The 20,458-nt window shown below is 37.3% G+C and overlaps 3 protein-coding genes and 1 pseudogene across 5 annotated transcripts; all 4 read left to right on the top strand.

Annotated features, from left to right (window-relative positions):
• The first annotated feature begins 924 nt into the window (after positions 1–924).
• On the top strand, positions 925–3,458 carry LOC142523200 (proteasome subunit beta type-7-A). The gene is made up of 9 exons (XM_075626869.1): positions 925–1,053; positions 1,175–1,336; positions 1,966–2,107; positions 2,225–2,321; positions 2,414–2,482; positions 2,583–2,688; positions 2,775–2,873; positions 2,981–3,068; positions 3,155–3,458. The coding sequence occupies exons 2-9, from the start codon at positions 1,202–1,204 to the stop codon at positions 3,229–3,231; spliced, it is 813 nt and encodes a 270-aa protein (XP_075482984.1). The 5' UTR covers positions 925–1,053; positions 1,175–1,201; the 3' UTR covers positions 3,232–3,458.
• A 6,231-nt stretch (positions 3,459–9,689) lies between these two features.
• Positions 9,690–13,735, top strand: LOC142523152 (protein-tyrosine-phosphatase MKP1-like; annotated as a pseudogene).
• A 195-nt stretch (positions 13,736–13,930) lies between these two features.
• On the top strand, positions 13,931–17,847 carry LOC142523153 (uncharacterized). Of its 3 annotated transcripts, none has more exons than XM_075626803.1 (14): positions 13,931–14,183; positions 14,725–14,792; positions 14,945–15,202; positions 15,367–15,541; positions 15,669–15,730; positions 15,828–15,991; positions 16,132–16,229; positions 16,345–16,403; positions 16,476–16,610; positions 16,691–16,908; positions 16,983–17,142; positions 17,241–17,316; positions 17,406–17,456; positions 17,540–17,847. In XM_075626803.1, exons 3-14 carry the CDS (start codon positions 15,038–15,040, stop codon positions 17,764–17,766), a joined length of 1,590 nt encoding a protein of 529 aa, XP_075482918.1. In that variant the 5' UTR covers positions 13,931–14,183; positions 14,725–14,792; positions 14,945–15,037; the 3' UTR covers positions 17,767–17,847. The 3 variants fall into 3 exon arrangements, with proteins under 3 accessions (XP_075482918.1, XP_075482916.1, XP_075482915.1); XM_075626801.1 differs by having other exon boundaries at positions 14,630–14,792; positions 15,828–15,995; positions 16,136–16,229; XM_075626800.1 differs by having other exon boundaries at positions 13,932–14,183; positions 14,630–14,792.
• A 1,166-nt stretch (positions 17,848–19,013) lies between these two features.
• LOC142521995 (sufE-like protein 2, chloroplastic) lies at positions 19,014–19,715 on the top strand. Its single transcript, XM_075625172.1, has one exon. The coding sequence runs from the start codon at positions 19,014–19,016 to the stop codon at positions 19,713–19,715; it is 702 nt and encodes a 233-aa protein (XP_075481287.1).
• The last annotated feature ends 743 nt before the right edge of the window (positions 19,716–20,458 follow it).

The raw sequence follows: 20,458 nt of genomic DNA, 5'->3' as shown, positions 1-20,458 counted from the left end.
TCGTCGTTTCAAAACTCATGTGGCACATATATAAACGGTGACCCACATTTGATGTCATGTCATTAATTTTTGGTGACACTTCATTATTTTTTGGTATTGTATCGATGAAAAGTGATTAAAATTAGGGGAAAAAATGGTAAACATGGCAAAAAAAAATTTTCACTTCTCATAGGAAAGAAAATATAATTTTCCCTTTCATAGTAATGAAACGCATTTCATTAAATTTTCATAGCATAAGTTATTTGACAAGTTTTTCATTTTATAAATATTGCTAAAAAATATCTATTACTATATTAAAGTTAGATATCCATTGGTCCACGGTATTACATTTTTATGTTGCCTTTATCGATTTTTATAATCATCATATTACCTCTCATTTTTATTTAAATTATAAAATTATCTTTATTCTACAATTTAATTACAGAAATCAATCATTCAAAAATAAATAATAAATACACTTGAACAAGCACACGGCGCGTGCTCTACATGCAACATAAGGCAAAAATTTTTGTGAGACGGTCTCATGAGTCGTATTTTGTGAGACATATATTTTATTTGGGTCATCCATGAAAAAATATTATTTTTATGCTAAGAGTATTACTTTTTTTTATGAATATCGGTAGGATTGAAACGTCTCACAGATAAAGATTCGTGAGACCGTCTCACGAGAGACCTACCACAACCTAATTAAAAAAAATTGATGAAACGTAAATAAATTAAAAACAAAACCATGAGTAGGAGAGCTAGTATAAAAAATAGATGGACGAAAAATTTAATGTGTAATTATATTTGTATTTTTAATTAATATTTTAAAATCCAAAGAGAATACTCAAATTATAATTAAAAAGAGTCATTTGAGGGTACTTAAGCAATTTTTTCCCAATTGGGGCCAATGTTGTATAAGTGTGATTTGTAGGGGGTAAATTGAATTTGCACGACCTTCTTTAATTTCATATTTTCGTCTTCCTTCGTTTCTTTATTCCCAAGACATTACACTATCTGTAGAAAGCCCTCTCTTCCCCTCTCCATCTTGCGCTTGGATCTCCATTTTTTGTGAGTTTCTTGATTCATCGTCGTTGATTCGAGTTGTTTATGTTTACTGTTGATGTATCGTTTTGATTTGTCTTTCAGTAATGTTATGATTCTTTTGATTGCTTGTTTTTATTTTGAATAGATTGTTTGGGAAGAGAATTTGTTAGATATGAAGACAGAGGGTCAATTAGCTGGTGGATTCAGCTTCGAGAACTGCCGGAGGAACGAGATGCTTGTGCAAAAGGGTTTGAAGCAACCCTCGTTTCTCAAGACAGGAACAACAATCGTGGGTTTGATATTTCAGGTACATTGATTTACGCATTCGGGTTTCTTTCAGCTCCGAATGGATGATGTTGTGGGTTTTATTTATTGATAGATAACTTGTGATGCTTCTATTGGGAGGTTTTCTCATGAGTTTCTTTTGTTAGATTTAGGCTTCAGTCCACTTTATATTCCGGGTTTCTTTTTATCTGTGTATATTTGGAATGAAAGTGTGGGATTTTTCGTGGGAGATTGGGTACCAGTAGGCATGGAACTATCCTTGGGCATGGAATTTAGTCCAGATTGAAAAATGTAATTCTATCTTTTCTTCCAGTTGGTATTTTTTAAGGAGCTTTTCATTGTAGCTTACAAGAAGACGATGCGGTGATTTGAATAATTTTCTATTTATTGTTCCTGGTGGTACATGGTGAGATTTTACTACTGATATCGAACTGAAAATGTAGTTACTCTGTCGATCTACGGTTGAATATCTTGAAAGATTTTGACGAAGGTTTGGTTTTGTTACAAATTTTTATGAACTACATGTGTCCGAATAATATTGATTTCCAATCATTTAAGTGATGATTCTGGTTTCAGAAGATGGGAAATCAGTGAAATGTGTGGCAAAATGCTTTTGTTTACTCATGCTTGACTAATATCTATGTGATTCAGGATGGTGTCATTCTCGGAGCAGACACACGGGCCACTGAAGGCCCCATTGTCGCTGACAAGAATTGCGAGAAGATTCATTACATGGCTCCCAATATTTACTGCTGTGGAGCTGGGACTGCAGCTGACACAGAGGCTGTTACCGGTATTATTAACATAACCACATTTCATGTTTTGCTCGTTATATTCTAGCCTTTCCAATCAAATAGTTTCAAGTGCTTCATCTAATTATTTGTTTCTTTCTTGATTTGTGCTATCCTAGACATGGTTAGCTCCCAGCTCAAGCTGCATCGGTATCATACTGGTCGTGAGTCCAGGGTTATTACTGCCCTTACACTTTTGAAATCTCATCTTTTCAGGTGACTTTATATCCCGATACTCATCTTTTAAACACTATTATTTCTTTTTATGAGAAGACTATAATTTAGCATTCCACTTTCTTAATAAATAGCTACCAAGGATACGTGCAAGCAGCTTTGGTGCTTGGTGGAGTTGATTTGACTGGCCCCCATCTGCATACAGGTGAGTTATTTTTCTTTACCTTGGGGATATTGGTGTCTTGCATCATTCTCATCATATGGTTACATAGCTAACATGTTGGTTGACTCGATAAATATCCAGATCTATCCTCATGGTTCTACCGACACCCTGCCCTTTGCTACCATGGGTTCTGGCTCCCTTGCTGCTATGGCTGTCTTTGAGTCCAAATATCGAGAAGGGATGACTGTAAGTTCCTTAATTTTCCTTATAGCACCACCCGAGCCTTTAGTTTTTGCAATTTCTTCGCTCTGAGTGTACAATCAATTTTGCAGAAAAATGAAGGTGTAAAGTTGGTAGCTGAAGCCATTTGCTCTGGCATATTCAACGACTTGGGAAGTGGAAGTAACGTGGATATCTGCGTTATAACAAAGGTTTCATATTTTGATCCTCGAGACTGATGTTTAGTTTTTAGTGAAATGATTCTGTATATGTTGTTTCAAGTAACTCCAACATGTCGTGTCTATACTTTCTTTTGTAGGGAAAGAAAGAGTATCTGAGAAACTATATGCTACCAAATCCACGCACCTATATCAATGAGAAGGGTTATTCATTTACAAAAAAGACTGGTTAGTATTTTCATGTGGTACTCATTCTTTTGCTTCGTGTTAAATGCTCCTTTCCAAAGGTTTTCTGATGTTTTTCGTGCTTGCAGAGGTGTTGAAGACGAAGATAACTCCATTGAAGGAAATGGTGGAGGTTGTCGAAGCAGGAGAAGCGATGGAAGAATAAGTCTCGCTTCTTCTACTTCCAATTTCGCGAGTCCCTGTTTTGTAATGCACACAAAAGCCATGCCTGTGAACTGTGTTTTTATAGACTAGCCTCAAGTTGAAATTGCAACGGGATCCTCATTCTCGTTCCGCAATATGGTATAAGCTTTATTCAAGATTACAAGTTCTGGGATTTTATGATATGCGTTCATTGCAGTATTAAAGTCTACCATGGCTAAGCTTCTCTTAGATTACATCTACCCGATCTTTTGCTTCTACTAGCATGAAGACCAGATACCAATCAGATGTCATAAGATTAAAATATACGATTTAAATTTATTCAAAAATATATATATACAATTTAAATCAATGTGCTTACATTAGCTTATTTTAATTCTTGTTATTATGCTGGTAGAATGAATTATTCATATTTGAAATCCTTATATTTTGAGTTACTTTCATAAGATAAGTGAAATTTAGAATCAAATTAATTTTTCTTAATCTCTAAAGATAATTTTTATTTTCCGTATTTTATGATTAATTTTGTATTCAACATTATTAGAATTAATTTTACTATTTAATTAGATTACTCGTTGCTAATTGAATGGCCAAATTAATCAAACAAATAAGTTTGAGTCTCCGAGTGACTCATAAGTTAATGAATAATCTAGCATTAATTTTGCATTTTAAAAAAAATCTAATATAACAATTACACATTAAAGTGTGAAATGTCATTTTTGTCGTTTTTACCGTTTGATAAATAGATATAGATTTCTGAATTTATATTTTGGATCATTGAAACATCTTCCTCGAGTTTTATATAAGATTTAAAACATAGAATTTATAAAACAGTGGGAAAAACCAAGATCTTGTTGAACTGATGAGTAGAACAGATTCTTTCCTTCCCTTTCATAGCTTCGTTACGCATTTTTTATCGAGCAAGATTCCGGTCGGAGGTCCGGCGACAGAAATTTGGCAATGAGCATACAACCAATATGAATACTGGAAGATGCCCCCCAACTTTGATCTTGTTCTAAACAGACCCTCGACTTCAAAATTCACTTTCCCACTATCCATTTGTCTCGTAAGCTCCATTCTGTGCCCCATTGAGAGCTTAACCTGGCTAACCATAAAGTGTACATTGGCGAACTTGGATTCACTTCTCATCAAAGAAAACGATTCCACGTAACGCGTGGCGATGAAGTTCTTTTCGTAGTAAAGATCCAAGATCGCGTAGCTGAAATCTACGTTCACCTTGGTGTTTGGATTGGAGAAGTTTGCTAGCATTGTGATGTCAGCGTTGAGGAGGTATCCCATGTCGAGATACGCTGCGTTGAAGGTGGAGGCCGATATGTCGAATTTCGGGTTCCGAGGTCGGAAAAGGAGGTAAACTATGAGGATTATGAGGCCTCCGACTATGACAATTATCCAGAAAAGTGCGCAGAATGCTGCGATCAGCCATGCTAGTGGCTTGGTTTTTTGGGACGGGGGACCTCGCAGCAACGAAGGGTGGCGGGACTGGGAGCGGCGGCTTGTTTGCGTCGAGTAATGGGCCTGCGGCTGTGCTGCCGCATGATGTGGTGGCGAAGTTGCCTGTGGTGTAGAGTGGTTAGCTAGGTTGAGGCCTGCTGGACTGGTGTGATGGGAACTTTTCGGCAGGTGGCGGAGTTGCCTGCGGTGTAGAGTGGTGAGCTGGGCTGAGGCCTGCTGAACTGGTGTGATTGGACCTTCCCGCCTGTGGCTCCACGTGATATGATGGCGGAACCGCCTGCTGCGTGGGACGGTTGGGGCTACTGGGTCTGTGAGGTGTCTGTTCCCGTGCTCGTGTGGAGCGGCGCGGTGGCGGTTCATGCTGCGGGTGGCGAGATTGTGAAGGGAACTCGAGTATTGGATCATTTTGATGTGGGAGAAAATGAGGATTGGTTTCTTGCTGTCGGGACATGATTCAGATTTAGGATACTGCCTGAATCATGACATGATCGAATGAAAGGAAATGGGATGAAATCAAAAATTGAAAGAATGAGGATTAATTCCTCGAGAAGAAAAGAATCGGACCTTAAGTTAAGCATAGAAGGCTAATATATGCCAACAGAAAAAGTTATTATAGGAATTGTAATATCCAATAGAATAATTTAAATATATCTCAAAACTCCACATAGGACATGAATATACGATTTACAATAACTTTAAAAATAAAGACATCCAGAAATTTGTTATAAATTTACATTTACAATCATCGTCTTATTTTCTCAAAATAAAACCAAATAGCGATTTCCTTTTATCAAGGACAAAAACTTATGTGAAACGGTCTCACGGGTCCTATTTTGAGAGACATATATCTTATTTGGGTCATCCATGAAAAATTACTACTTTTTATGCTAGGAGTATTACTTTTTACTTGTGAATATCGGTAAGGTTGACCCGTCTCAGAGGTAAAGATTCGTGAGACCGTCTCACAAGAGATCTACTCTTTATCAAGATATTTATTCCAAATTCTTTTTTGATGTCATCTCCAACATAATATTGTTAGAATCGAAAAAGAGTTTAGAGGTGGTGAATAATTTTCTAAATTAAATAGACAGATTTTGCAAACTTAAGCCGTGTGAGCATCTCAATTAAATTTCCAATCAAACTAAGAACATTGAGCAACTAACAGATAAGTGTGGAAACAACTCAATATATAAAGTGAATGATTTATACACAAATATGATCAGATCTGGTAATTAAATGACTGAAATAAAACAGAAACAAAAGTTTGTAGGAAATACTTCTACATCTGCTCTTCTTCTATTTCCAGAAAGATTCCATTAGAAGATTTGGCCGGTACAGCTTTTTGTACAACCATCTTCAGCTTGGTTCACCAACGTTGTTGAGCTGAAACTCCTTCCAACTATTCAATCAACTCAATCTGTTCAAAAACACTTTTCTGACATTTATAATAATTCTCACAATATACTATGGCTCGTGTAAATAAATGATAAGTGAGAATAAAAGTGATACATTGAATGATCTTTAAATGATCTGATAGCTTTTCATTGTGTGAATTTTCAGCAAGAAAATAGAACACTTGAGTGAGGCTGATAAAGATGCAGGAATACTTGTTCATATGCATTCCCTTTATATAGATAATGTCCCAACGTCAATAAATATGAACGGTACTTACAAATATAACGAATGCCTGATAATCTTGCAGAGAGTAAACGTGTCTTTGTCGTCTTTCCAAATATAGTACTAGACAATTAAATTCTTTTGGACACTAGTTAAACGAGGCAACCAAATAATCTTTTGTTCTCTTAACAGGGAGAAATAATATGACATTGCTGATCGAATAATGAATAAGCTCAAAAGACAACTGAATGTACATACACATGAAAATACTTCATGCCATACTTCTAATAAGACCATTTTTCCTTCAGAGGAAGACAAGATATCTCAGTCTCCTAAAGCATTTTTTATTTTCTCGGTAATCCAGAATTTATATTCTTGTCGTCCTCAAATGCATGTTGGTTTATTAAAAAAATCGGGAACATATTCCACACTGAGTTCCAAAATTTTGATAAAAGACTAGTTCTTGCGGTATTTTTTTGGAAAAAAAGAAAATTATGTTGAATTGTAGATTCTGAAGATGGAGGAAAACATCACATCACAGTTGTCTGATGTGTTGGATTTGGTCTTTTTCGGATGTTTCATCATGTGATATCATCTTGTCCACTGTCGGAGGATGACATGCTAATTCTAAACTTTTCTTCGCAGGATAAACTGAAGTTGAATAGAATGCACATTGTACTTGATACTTTCCGTTGGAATTGATTTCAATTCAAGGGCCACAATGAATATAAAGTAACTTGGATAAACACTTCTGATGAAGGCGAGATTGATCTGGTCCTTGTCCCTCATGGTAACTTTTTTGACATTAGCTTCTCCAAGATAGCAAAGTTTATCTACCTTGAGATATTTCGAAGTTCTGACGATTGTTTGTGGTGAATACATATGGATAGGGCGCCACAATTTTATATTTTTTGGAAAAATGATTCCACATTGAACAGCTCAATATGAAGATAATATGACATTATCTACAAGAATGCTAATTTGCGGCTGTTATGGCGGGCGGGCTTTCTGAAGATAAGCCAGCGTCTTGTGGCTGTATCAGCAGAATTAGGGGATGAAAAGACTCTCGATCATGTGAAACTCGAGTTTCTAGTATGAACATGAGATCTATGAATGTGGCAGAAACTAGTTTTGCTAGAAAAGCTATTTGAAAGACCTTAAAGTTTCATGGAGTTCCTTACAGGAAGACTGAAGGAGTTTTTGTGTTCATTCATCTGATTGGATATTTGAAAAAACTAATTCTTTGGTTTTTATTGGAACTTTCCAGTAGGTTGTGAATTAGTCTATGGCGAATTTCCAGTTGTTCGAAATAGCTTAAGGTTTTGTTTCTCGTCGTATTTGAAATTTCAGTGTGATTGTCGTTAGGTGTCATTAAATGTTGATGATTCGATTGCTATTTGCACACAAATTTATTTTCATAGATGATAAGATTCCAATGGTGTCACAATTCAACTATGTAAATTAACATAAACAAAATTAGAAATAACTTACAAATAATTACTATTACCTTGCTTGTGATTTAGCATTCCTTTAAAACTGAACTAGTCGAATCAAACAGACCGAAACCTAATGAACCAAGATTTGTTTAAAAAAAATCGAACCGGCTGGATTCTTCTTTCAATACCGAAATAACCAAACCGAATAAAATCATTTATTTTTATCAGTTATCGTCTTTTAAAAAAGTGAAAAATATGGAAAACACAATTCACATGCTAGAACTTTCTATAGTGTAAGTTGTCATATGAATTTCCTTCTCCAATCTCCATGTCTTGACATTAACTGACAATTTCTTCCACTGAACAATAGACATCGAAATATGTAATAACCGTGGGAGTGACGAGTGTAAAGAGAAAGAAAGAGTCTTCCAGTTACCTCTTGACAGTGAGCCCGGGTGGTCCTAATTTGTTTTTAAAATTTATATATAAATTTTTGAATAATTTTAAATAAATTTATATTAGTCGGGATAGATCAATTTTAAATATTAAAAGATTTTAGAGTATAAAATTCTAGTACGAATAGAGTCGTATTCATGACTCCACCACTGTCTCTTGACCCGAGTAAGATTAGTCATTAAGGATTTTCGACAATGTACAATGAAGGTCATGGATGTTACTTGTAAGTTCCGGAGATGTTGCGCTTTCCCTTCGGCCCTTCCCGCATCAGATTATTTATCTTCCTCGTCGAGTTCGAGTTGCTGGGTTCCACTCTCATATACCTGAAATCTGAGTCTCGGTTCTACGATGCTTTGAAGCGAGCCAGAATTTTTCCAATGGGCAGTCAGAAGATTTTGGATTGTTGATAGAGGCGAAGACAATTGACGTGAGATTTGTTGTTGAGATTCTTGGATTTGCTATTCTCGTTACCCCTACCAACGGTAGGATGCGACCGTCGGAATCAAACTAAGATCAGAAGAACATTAAATTCGTTCGAGTCGTGAAGCACATCTGGCAGGGGATCAAGGGTGACCAAGGAAAGAGACGTGGTTGTCCTCAGGGACGGATCTAAAATTTCGATTCTCTGATCGCCGCTTATAAAATACAGACAAAATATTAAAAGAGAAAAAACAAAAAATTACATCAGTTATATTCAACTAAACATAAACAGTCCGTTTTAAAAAGAAAATTTCTAACTAAAAAGAAGTCGACCGTTCCTTAAAATTTTCAAACTCTTCAATAATAACATATATATACAAATATTTTAAGCAATTTCTCTTTCAATAAATATCATCAACACATCCGAGAGAAAATCATTATCCATTTTGCTCCGAAGTCTAGTTTTGACGTTATTCATAGTCGAGAATATCGTTCTGTAGTAACGGTAGAAACTGGAAGAGTCAGCAGACTCAGCACCTGATAGTAGAAAAAACTTTTTATAGATGATAAATTTAAAATTTATTAAAAAAAAGAAAAAAAACCTAAGATTCGAACTGGGTTTACACGTGCAGAAACTCTTGTCTTGCCATGAAGATGCATGCTCTTTAATTTATTGTGCTCGGCCATATATATATCAACTAAAAAAATTAAAAAATTTAGGGGGCCGTGGCCCTCGTGGACCCTAATGTAAATCCGCCCCTGGTGGTCCTCATTCCTGAAGAGAAAACGAGCTACTGTTTCGGGTGATCATTTTGCTTTATTTACAATGAAATACCATAAAAATCAAAGAGTCATATTGAGAAAATCAACAGCAAAAAAATAAATTCCAGCAATCATAAGCACATAGAGGTTACATTACTCGTGATCATCTTAAATGGTAACGTATGGTCCAACGCCACACTCTTCTTTTCCTAGAACGAAAAAATCTTTGATGGGTCAAACCAGATGAGGTGGCAGGTTTGACGGGTTCTGTTGAAGCACAATAAAATGGCCAACCTGTCAACTTCACCTGCGACTCTCCTCTTCCCCCATTTTCGTCCTCTCTCTTAGAAACAGAAAAAATCCCAAGTTTTTTTTCCCTATTTTCCACAATTTTCGTGTAATTTTCATGTGGGCACCTCGTTAAGCTAGTCAAATGCCTGCTGCGGATAACCAACAGCGAGAAAATTTGTTTCCGTAAGTGTTAATTTAGTTTTTCCTATCGTTTCTGTTCAGAAATCAAATCTGGGGGCTGATTTGTGGTTGCTAGTTATTTCACGTAATGGGTATCATGTTGATGAATTTTCGTGCACTTTTCCGATTTTTTTTCTAATTTATGTTGAAATTATGTTCGCTGTATGGGAATGTTTACTGGGTTTTACTCGGTCATGTGTGTTTTGTTGTTTTTTTCCCTATTATTCAAATCAACATGAAGAAATAATGTCGGTCAAAGGCTTTGGTTGGGAAAAATTGGCAAAGCAAGTCAAATTGTTGAATGAACGTCAGATAATTCATTCCTTGGTTAGCTTTTTGGAAGAAGAGTCACCGAGGAATCTTTGATTCTGGCTAAATTTTAGAAAATTTCGTCCCTTATCGTTTTTAATACTCAAAGTAGATGAAATTTCTTAGTGGGCTCTGTTTAGAATTCTATGTTAATTTTCGTTATTTCGTTATCAAGGTTTTATTTTGACGCGGTTTCTCAGGACAATCCTCAAATGGGTTTGATTGGTTTTACAGAGTGAAAGTTTAACGTTTCAAAATGTTGGGGGAAGAAAAGGATCAAGGGCCTAACAGAATTGGGAAGACATACTCGCGATCAATTTCGTTGATAGAGTGTCCATCAAAAAAGTCTAATTCTAAGCCACAATGGAACAGCAAGGCACGAGCTTGCTTGCCACCACTGCAACCTCTTTCTATTACTAGACCAACCAGTGATGAGTGGCCGAGAGCTGGGTTGGATGATCTTGGCATATGGTTAAATCCTCCAACTCCTGGTGCGAGGCTTGGATCAATAACACCCCGTGAAAATTCTACCATGGATCAACCACCAATTGAATTCGAATTTATGAAGGACAAGCTTGCCTTTTTTGATAAGGAATGCTCAAGGATTCTGGATCATGTGTATTTAGGAAGCAATGCTGTTGCCAAGAATCGAACAATTCTCCGCCAGAATGGAATTACCCATGTGCTGAATTGTGTCGGATTTGTTTGCCCGGAATATTTTAAGAACGAGCTTGTATACATGACACTAGTGGCTGCAGGACTGCCCGTCTGAGGATATTACCAGTATTCTCTATGATGTGTTTGATTATTTTGAAGATGTTCGAGAACAAGGTGGACGTGTCCTTGTTCACTGTTTCCAGGGTGTCTCTCGATCGGCGTCTTTGGTAATTGCATATCTTATTTGGAAGAAGGGGCAGAGCTTTGAGGATGCATTTCAGCATGTTAAAGAAGCGAGAGGAGTGACTAACCCGAATGTGGGATTTGCTTGTCAGCTTTTACAGATCGAAAAACAAGTACATGCCGCAAGCCCAGCCTCGGTGCTTCGGATGTATAGAATGGCGCCTCACTCACCTTATGATCCTCTTCATCTCGTTCCTAAATTGTTGTGTGAGTCGGGCCCTGACAGACTCGACTCTCGTGGCAGTTTCATTATTCACATTCCTTCCGCTTTATATGTGTGGATTGGGAAACATTGTCCCCCAATGATGTCGAGTAATGCCATGGCAGCTGCCTCTCAAGTTGTTCGTTATGAAAGTGTCAAGGCTCCAGTTATAATTGTTAAAGAAGGTGAGGAGCCATTTGATTTTTCTGATGCTATCTGCCATGGAAAAAGTTCAGCAGATGGTTGTCGTGTAAAGTCCTCGGATGAAAGGAAGCTCGATGAGTACGATTTGGATTTTGAAATTTTTCACATAGCGCATGCTGGTGGGGTTGTTCCACCTTTTTCTGAAGCAGGAACTGAGACATGTCTTCCTTCCCGAAAAGATGATTGGAACAAACTGAGAAAAAAAGCTGCCTCCGACTTTCTGAAAGAATCTATGTCTTTTATAATGGATTGTGGTGCCTTGCAAGTACACAAAGAACTAGATGTGGTGAATACCGGTAAAGAGGTTCTTGAAGATTCGGTTGATACATGTAAAGAAGACTTTGTCTCTACTGGTTATCTTTCAACCCCCTCAAGTTGTCAGTGTGATTCACCTGATTCATTCAGTTCATGTGTAACTAGCAGTCCAGTTTGGATTGAGAAGACGGAATTTCCAGATCCGCTCTATGATACCTCAATCTCTCGGTCACCTTCATTCAGTTTGCTAGATTCTTTTACGTTTTGTCTTGTTAGTAAATCAAGTTCCAGTTCAACTTCGCCTTCACTCTCACCCTCAACCTCTGATTCAAGTTCCTTTACCCTCTCACCCTCGTCATCTAACTCATCTGACACATCTTTTGTATCTGCTCAGACAGTAGCATATGAACTCGAAACAAGAGATTACCTGAATAAGAGTGGTTCTGTAGAAGAAATTGTTGGGAACATGGACGAAAATACACATTCGCATTGTAATGCTGATTCTCCTCAAACCGACGAGGCATTTTCTAACAATAATACTTCAAGAACCAGAGGTTTGTGCTCGGCTAGTGAAGAAAACTTTACCATCTTGACCTCCATTGATGCAGCTTCTCAAGTTTCAGAAAACTCGGCAAGGCTTCTGTGTTCATTTGCTGAAGATGATGCGATGAGTGATGTTGAAAGCAATATCTTAAATCGTGAGGCTTCCTTCAAGATGGTAGAAGAATATCCTATTTCAGATGCTAATAGCTATGTAGCTGAAGATTAGGTTTTAGATGAACTGCAAGTTTAAAAAAGGTACGACAATTCTCATCTCTTTTTCAGATGCTATGATTGCTACAATAGGAGAAGCGTGTATTCTAGTATTCCACCATTGACCTTCTTTGTGTAAAATGGATATGAAATGCTGCATCCTTGATTCTAGATCCGTCTACATTATACTTATCCCTCAGTTTACATTTTACTTGTCCCTCTGTTAGTGTTGATGCGAATATTGCTGTTGTTGTGTATATAAATGGATAGGGCTTAGTGTGTACTTGAAAGAAAACTAAGGGTCGGGTAGGTATTTATGAAGATAGCCATAGCCATGTGGAGGCGGCGGTGGTGGTTCGTAACTTAACTCACTGAAAAAGGTTTTTGCATTGAAGCTCAAATTAAGGTACTGAACCCTCTGGGATTACTCTCGGATCTTAAGCCTTGAAAATCTATGGCTCATTGATTGGCAACTCTTTCAAGACTACCTTATCCTATTCCCAGGGCAGACCGACCACGGGCAGCTCAAACAAGAGAAAAAAGAAAAAGTTTTATGTCTCGCCCAGAAAACATGTTAAATTGCCCGTTCCTTTATTGTGTATCAACCCCCCTCTCCCCAAATCCTGGCTTCCATACATGATATGCTGTGGTGAGAATATTTCTGTGATTAAGATCTTGTATTCAATTTTCATGTTTTCCAGATACTGATGGAAGGCAAGGAACCAGTGCAGCAGCTGCTTGAGCATCCGGCCTGCTTTTCAGTAGACAAGTATTTAGACAGAAAGATCAGTCGAGAATAAAGATAAAACATAGTCAGAATCTCAGTTTTTGTACTTGCATCGGCAGCATCCTAAAGCAGATTTCGAATTCCTAGTTCTGCTTGTGTGAGTGATGTTAGGACAGAATCCCATTTTTATTTCCAGAAAATTATGTACAGTGGCATTTGTTTGTGAAACAATGGGGGCTGTTCAAATACTGCCTGTTCTAATAATTGTAAGTTCACCCTCCTCGGTAAATTGGATTGGCCTTCCGTCCCTCCTTGCCTGCTTCGATTTCTCGGGTGGTCGTTAAAATTCGTGTTCATCTAATTTCGTCTACATTTAGCGCCAAAGTTGTTTATAGTTGGTATGGATCAGTATAAAAGAAACATTAGCTTATTTATTGTTATATTATGGATTACCATACCGGGGACTATTCAATGTTTTCTTCTAAACATTCCATTGCTATTTTATTTTATTTTTAAATTTGAACTGGATGGAGAAAGGTGAACAGTGTCCATGCATAATTTATGATGATCAAACAGTTTTTTCATCAAATAATGAACAAATAGTTATGTACACCAGCGTTTGAAAATTTATTTCTTGCCAATATAATAATTTTCAATCTTTAATGTCCCTAGCTTGAAAGATAAATTTCTTAATAACGATTTTATTTTTAAATTTACTTAATTTATATATATACTTCAGCACCTCACCTGCAAACCTCCCGTCTGACGGCCACCATATATTTCCTCAGACAAACGTTGTTCCCACCACCATTAACGCCGTCAAACTTGCGGTCTGGTTTTTAATCATTAGAATTATCGAGAGGGGTTGACTGCAGGCTTTGTTTCTTGAATTCTGAAGGCATAATCATGATCATGAGGCCTTGTATTGGCTCGTTCCTTGTCACTTTCCTCTTCAGTTTCTTGCTTCAAAGGTGCCTTTAATCTGCTGTTTGCTTGTTTTGATAGCTCTTCTTGTAATTCTGTTTTGTGGGTCTTAGCTGCTAAGTATCGAGAGACGATAGCAATTCACTTCTTGGTGTTTTTTTGCGTGTATGTGTGTATTTCGTGGGTCAACGTGTTGTTTCTTTACAAAGACCGAGAATTCTGGAATTCATTTGAGGTGCGTGGGACTTTACCTGTTTTTTGGTCACCGGGCCTTCTTCTTATATTGGGACTGGAAATTATAAAAAAAATTGCACAAAAAAAGCAGTCTTTCTAACTCGGGGGAAAATTTTCCACTCTATTTATGAATATGCTTTTTGAGGAAGTTCTTTAATGATGCTGATATAAGTTGGTTGCTCTGCTGCTACGCTTGTGGATAAAAAACTAGAAATTCAATTTTGTGAATGTGCACTTAAGTTTTGGTGCGTCGTATTAGGGTGGTGATCTTCGGTGCTCGATTTCGGGCTGTGAAAGAGCAAGCTTGGTCGCCACCACGAGGCTGGAACTCATATGATTCATTTTGCTGGACAGTTTCTGAAGAAGAATTCCTTCAAAATGCTCGACTTGTTGCTCAACGTCTCCGTACTCATGGATATAAGGTGCTTAAACTCTTCTTTGCAGTAACTGAGCACGATGAATCATTTTTAAATTCATTTTTGTACTGCAAGTGGAGAAGGGTTGATCAATGTGGATATGGCCTAATCTGTTTTTATATCTTCTGAATTTATCCCCACTCTGCAACTTCATGCAGTATGTAGTGGTGGATTTTCTTTGGTATAGGAGGAAAGTAAATGGTGCAGGTGTTGATTCTCTTGGATTCGATGTGATTGATGAATGGGGAAGGATGATTCCTGATCCGGATCGATGGCCTTCCTCCAGAGGCGGGAAAGGGTTATCTGAGGTGGCTAAGATAGTTCATGGTATGGGTTTGAAATTTGGGATACATGTTATGAGAGGTATGAGTACGCAAGCTTTCAATGCAAACACGCCAATCCTTGATATTACCACGGTAATGGGCCTAATTATACTCTACACTATCATGATTTTAACTTTTCAGTCAAAAGATGCTGCATTCGGTTGATGTATCTTTGCTAGTTAAATGACTTTCACTTGTGCCATAAACTCAACATTTTTGGCTTTGTACTCTTTGGTCGCCATCTGATGTATGCACAGGGCAAAGCTTATGAAGAAAATGGTCGGAAATGGCTGGCAAAAGACGTAGGAATCAAGGAGAGGGCTTGTGCATGGATGCAACATGGCTTCATGAGTGTCAATGCCAAGTCGGGAGCAGGAAGAGCATTCCTGAGATCTCTGTATCAGCAATATGCTGACTGGGGTGTCGATTTTGGTAATTTAAGATTTATTGTTACGAAAAAGAGGAATACTAGGTTTTCAATCCCTTCATTTAGTTTACTTTCTGAAATGCATATTCCTGCTCGACCAAATTTGATAGTTAAGCTTTTGTTTGTTAACAGTGAAGCATGATTGTGTATTTGGTGACGACTTGGATCTAGATGAAATAAGTTATGTTTCAAAGGTCTTACAGACTTATTTCTACATATTCCTTTTCTTTGTTAATCATCTTAATTAAGATTATTTTTAAGTCAGTTACAAAAAACCTCGAAATCACACAGGTGTTGTCTGGACTTAATCATTCAGTCCTCTATTCTCTGTCTCCTGGAACAAGTGTGACACCAGCTATGGCAAAGAGTGTGAACGGTCTTGTCAACATGTACAGGATTACAGGGGACGATTGGGATACGTGGGGAGATGTCGCTTCCCATTTTGATATATCTCGGTATGTTAGACATCCTCTCCATCTTTCTCTGCCATGCGGCATTTTCCTTTATTTTCTCCATCTTATTTATTTTTACCTGTTTTTAATACTTTTTCGGTCATCTTTGCCTGCTAATCACTTCTATATCACGTATGGAACAGGGAGTTTTCTGCGGCTAATATGATCGGAGCCCAAGGGCTGCATGGAAAGTCGTGGCCGGACTTAGATATGCTACCATTGGGATGGCTTACAAATGCAGGTATAATGGACTGAAATGACTGGTAAAAGAATGAAAAACAGAGAACTTCTGATATCTTTTCCGCTGCTGTTTATGTATATATATTCATTGGTTATTGCCCGCTTTGTTTTTTCAGGGTCTAATGAAGGCCCTCATAGAAAGTGTAATCTTAATATAGACGAACAAAGAACTCAGGTATTTGTTCATTGTTGAGCTAAATCTCTAAAAAGATTACAGCGAACCATGATGTTCCGAATCCTTGAACAGATGACATTATGGTCTATGGTCAAGTCTCCTCTCATGTTTGGAGGTGATATGAGACAACTCGATGACACAACGTTCAAAATAATCACCAATCCTACTCTCCTAGAGATAAACTCATTCAGCTCGAACAACAAAGAGGCACGTTCTTAACTTTAGAATTATACATCTTGCAACGCATGGACAAAACTCCACTCTAATTCTCACCCTGCCAATCGCAGTTCCCTTATATAACGAGTCAAAATGGTTTGGAACTAAAGGATCACGGTTCATCAGAGACGCTTACATTTGGCCTCACTAGCTGCCATGATTACAAGGCAAGAGGTTGGTCTGCTAGAGCTACTGGTCTCGATCTTGAACAAGTCTGTTGGAAAAGAAACTCGAGCGAAGGACAGAACGATCCCTTTTGTCTATACAAGAAACAGCCTCTTTTATTGCCGTAATAAATTTTTGCTCATAAATATCAGTAAGTCTTGGTATTTATGTTATAACTTACAAATGCTGCTGATGCAGAGGTGTAGACATGAGATACAAACACCATTATGATGGTAAAGTCCATTTATTGGAGACGGAGAGGTTAGAGTCCTGCCTCGGTGCGTCTCCAAATCAAAAGCTCACTTCCAAAGAATTCGAACGGGGCTCGTTTTCAACTTGCAGATGGGATGCCAACCAGGTATGTTTGTCTATCGTATTTTTAGCTATCATATCAGCAGAAAATTGCTTCTGAATCTTGAACTCTAATATGACAACTGAATTATTTGATCCAAACAGATGTGGCAGTTGAACGCCAATGGCACCCTCGAGAATAGCTATTCTGGTTTATGTGCATCTATGAACAAAATCAAAGGTAATATCTCAGACTAATACATAACTTTTGCTCAGGCATTACATTGTTAAAATGTGTCGCATCCTGTTGCTAAGTAAACTTTCACACAGTTAATTCTGGTACGAACGGGATTCGAGCTTGGACTGCATCGGGCAGAAACGGTACATACCATCTTATAACTTGGGAATGTTTTCATTAAACGACATCTATAGACCATGTTTGACGGTTGGCTTTATTTATCTAGGAGAAATCTACGTTGCCTTTTTCAACTTGAACCCCTCGAATGTCGTGATGTCGATGAAGATTTCGGATTTGGGTAAGGCTTTACCTGGTAAAAATTTTGAGAATGCTTATGCTTTGTGTAAATGCAGAGAAGAATGGAGTGGAAAGGACTTTTTCGTTGTGAAAGAGTCATTGTCCATTGAAGTTGTTTCTCATGGATGCGCGCTTTTTATTCTAAATTGCTCTTAGAATTATTAGCTAATTTAAATAATGTGCAAATTTTATTGTAACGCTCATTAAATAAATAATCCTAAAAATTTCGAATTATTACGATGACAAACAACAGGGTGAGGTGAGTTTCGGTTTGCTATAATTGGATTGGGCCGTTGGTGTCAGATGACTAGTATTTATAACGATGTTATAATTAAGTTGAGACGTTGATGTCAGATGAATAGTAATTATAACAGAATATATGCCTGTACAATATCAATCCTATTTTTCCCAAACAAAAAAAAAAATGAAAGGATTACACTATATATAACACTGTTGTAAACATCCAAAAATGTATACAATTAATAATCTTTAAAGACCTTGTTTTTATGAAAATCAGTCATAAAACCCCATATGAATGGGACGAAATCATATGTTATACTTGACGTTCTAAATTGTGTTCACGTTTCACTCAAATAAACATCGTTTGTAAAAATTATTAAACATAAATGTACTGAACCTCATGTATGAAAAAAATAGAATAAATTATATACAAAATATTTGATTCATATATTTTTGAATTTTAAAAATTATCAATATATTGTTTTAATCATATATCGTGTTTGAGATACAATTTATTATCGATTTGTTTTTAAACAATAGATGAAGTGCAAGTTATCAATGATTAATTGTATTCACACATGGTTTTTAATGCATTTAATTTTTAACAACTTTTTGCAAACATGATTTGTTTGAGTAAAACGTAGCACGGTTTGAACCACCAAGTGACGCATAAGTGATTTCCGAAACCACTTTAGGTATAAATAGGAAATGGTCAAAATTAAAAAGAAAAATTGTTATTCTCGGCGAGTTCTAATTTTTTAAACTGATTGCAATATTATTTATATAAATTAACATGTTGGTTTTTTAATTGTATATTTTAATATTTTTCCATTTGAGAATTTTATTATTTTTGACTCTATTGCCTAACTTAACTATTTAACAAACTAGAGTTGGTTAATTTGGTTGTTCCGTGGCAAGAATTTGTCCTTATAAAACAACGTTTTCTTTTCTCTCGAGGTTTGCTCATCGACACAAGGACCCGTAGTCCTAGGATCTCCCAATGTCTAGTCCCTTCATCCATTCGAAATACCTACATCTGTCATCCTAAAATCTGCTGTTACACACATTTCACACACACACCGTAAGCTGCTGCACTTTTATCTGCCGTGTTTCTACTCCGCCTTGTGTGATAGTTTCCTGTTTTTGGGCTGCTGCCGCTAAAGATGGGCTCTACAGCGCAAGGTTTCTTCTGCGTAAATCCACGGATCCCCCTTCAAGTTGTTGTAACCAACTTCACAAAGATTAGTTCCGAAAACTCAAGAATTTCCCGGTGTAACTTCCACACCGTGTCAAGAAAACGAAACCCACGAGTTCTTTCGGCCTCTCGTTTGACGAAAGGCGGAAAGCACAGCTTAGAAACCGCGAGTGTGTTTGAAAAGGTGCGAAGTTTGAATTTCGAGTTCAAATCATTGCCCGAGCCCTTGGACAGAGTCAAGAGACTGCTGCACTACGCCACTCTTCTTCTCCCGCTCGACGAGTCTTCAAGAATTCAAGAAAATCTGGTGACGGGCTGCACGGCGCAAGTGTGGCTGGAGGTGAAGATGGATCAAAACGGGCTGATGAGATGCAGGGTGGACAGTGATTCCGAGATAGCCAAAGGGTTCTGTTCTTGCTTGATTTGGCTGCTCGATGGCGCGCATCCCGACGAGGTTTTGTGCGTGAAAACCGAGGATTTGGTGGAAATGAACGTGGGGTTACCGAGTCGTAAGTCAAGAGTAAATGCTTGGCATAATGTGCTAATCTGTATACAGAAAAGGACTAAAGATTTGGTGAAGGAGAGGGACAGCAAAGATCAGTTATTGGATGAAGCTTTTTCTTCTTCAGTTATGGTCAACGGAAATTGCCAAGAAACTATTGCTCATTAATTAATATCTAACTTTCATTTACTTACTTTTTTTAATGGCCATCTCCATTTACTGGTTGTCGATGATTTATAACTCATCTGAAATTACGATGACATCTCATGAAAAATACTAATTAATTACACCCCGATATAGGAAAAAGAATGTGTATATCTGAAAATATGTAACTTGATCGTTATCATTACAAATAAAATGTCCATACAACAGTCAGCTTTGGTTCTTGTTCCTTATCAAAAATTGCGGATTTATAATCAGGTTCTTTGATGTCGCTTCTCTTCGAGTTTCAGCTGTCTCTTGTTTGATCAATGAGTCCGAAGGCACTAATATTTTCCATACAAGAGAATAAATTGGAAAAAAACAAAGTCAACATACACAACAAGTCTATCGAAAAGCTACAAGTTGATTGAAAGAAATTGATTGCCGTAAGCACTGAGCAGTCAACAAGTTCAAAATGCTTAAATCTTGAGCAATTCAGGAGCTCAACAATCTGTAAGCATTTTGAAGTTCAGGAAATATCCACTTGATAGTTCGACGATCTGTTAACATTCGGGAGCTCAGCTCGACTGAATTCGATGTGGCGAACTTGAAACCTCGTGAAGATATATTAAGACGATCTCAGCTCAAGAAGACTGTTTCAGACAAAGAAGAACTTCTGCATTTAATAACACAGCTTGAGGCAGCAAAAGAGTAAAAAAGAAACAGATCAAGTTACAATAAAAAAGACAATTTGAAGCATCATCAAGTGT

The sequence above is a fragment of the Primulina tabacum genome, chromosome 13, assembly GCF_025594145.1.
Source record: "Primulina tabacum isolate GXHZ01 chromosome 13, ASM2559414v2, whole genome shotgun sequence".
NCBI lineage: Eukaryota > Viridiplantae > Streptophyta > Magnoliopsida > Lamiales > Gesneriaceae > Primulina > Primulina tabacum.
This window is presented reverse-complemented; position numbering and strand designations above follow the sequence as displayed.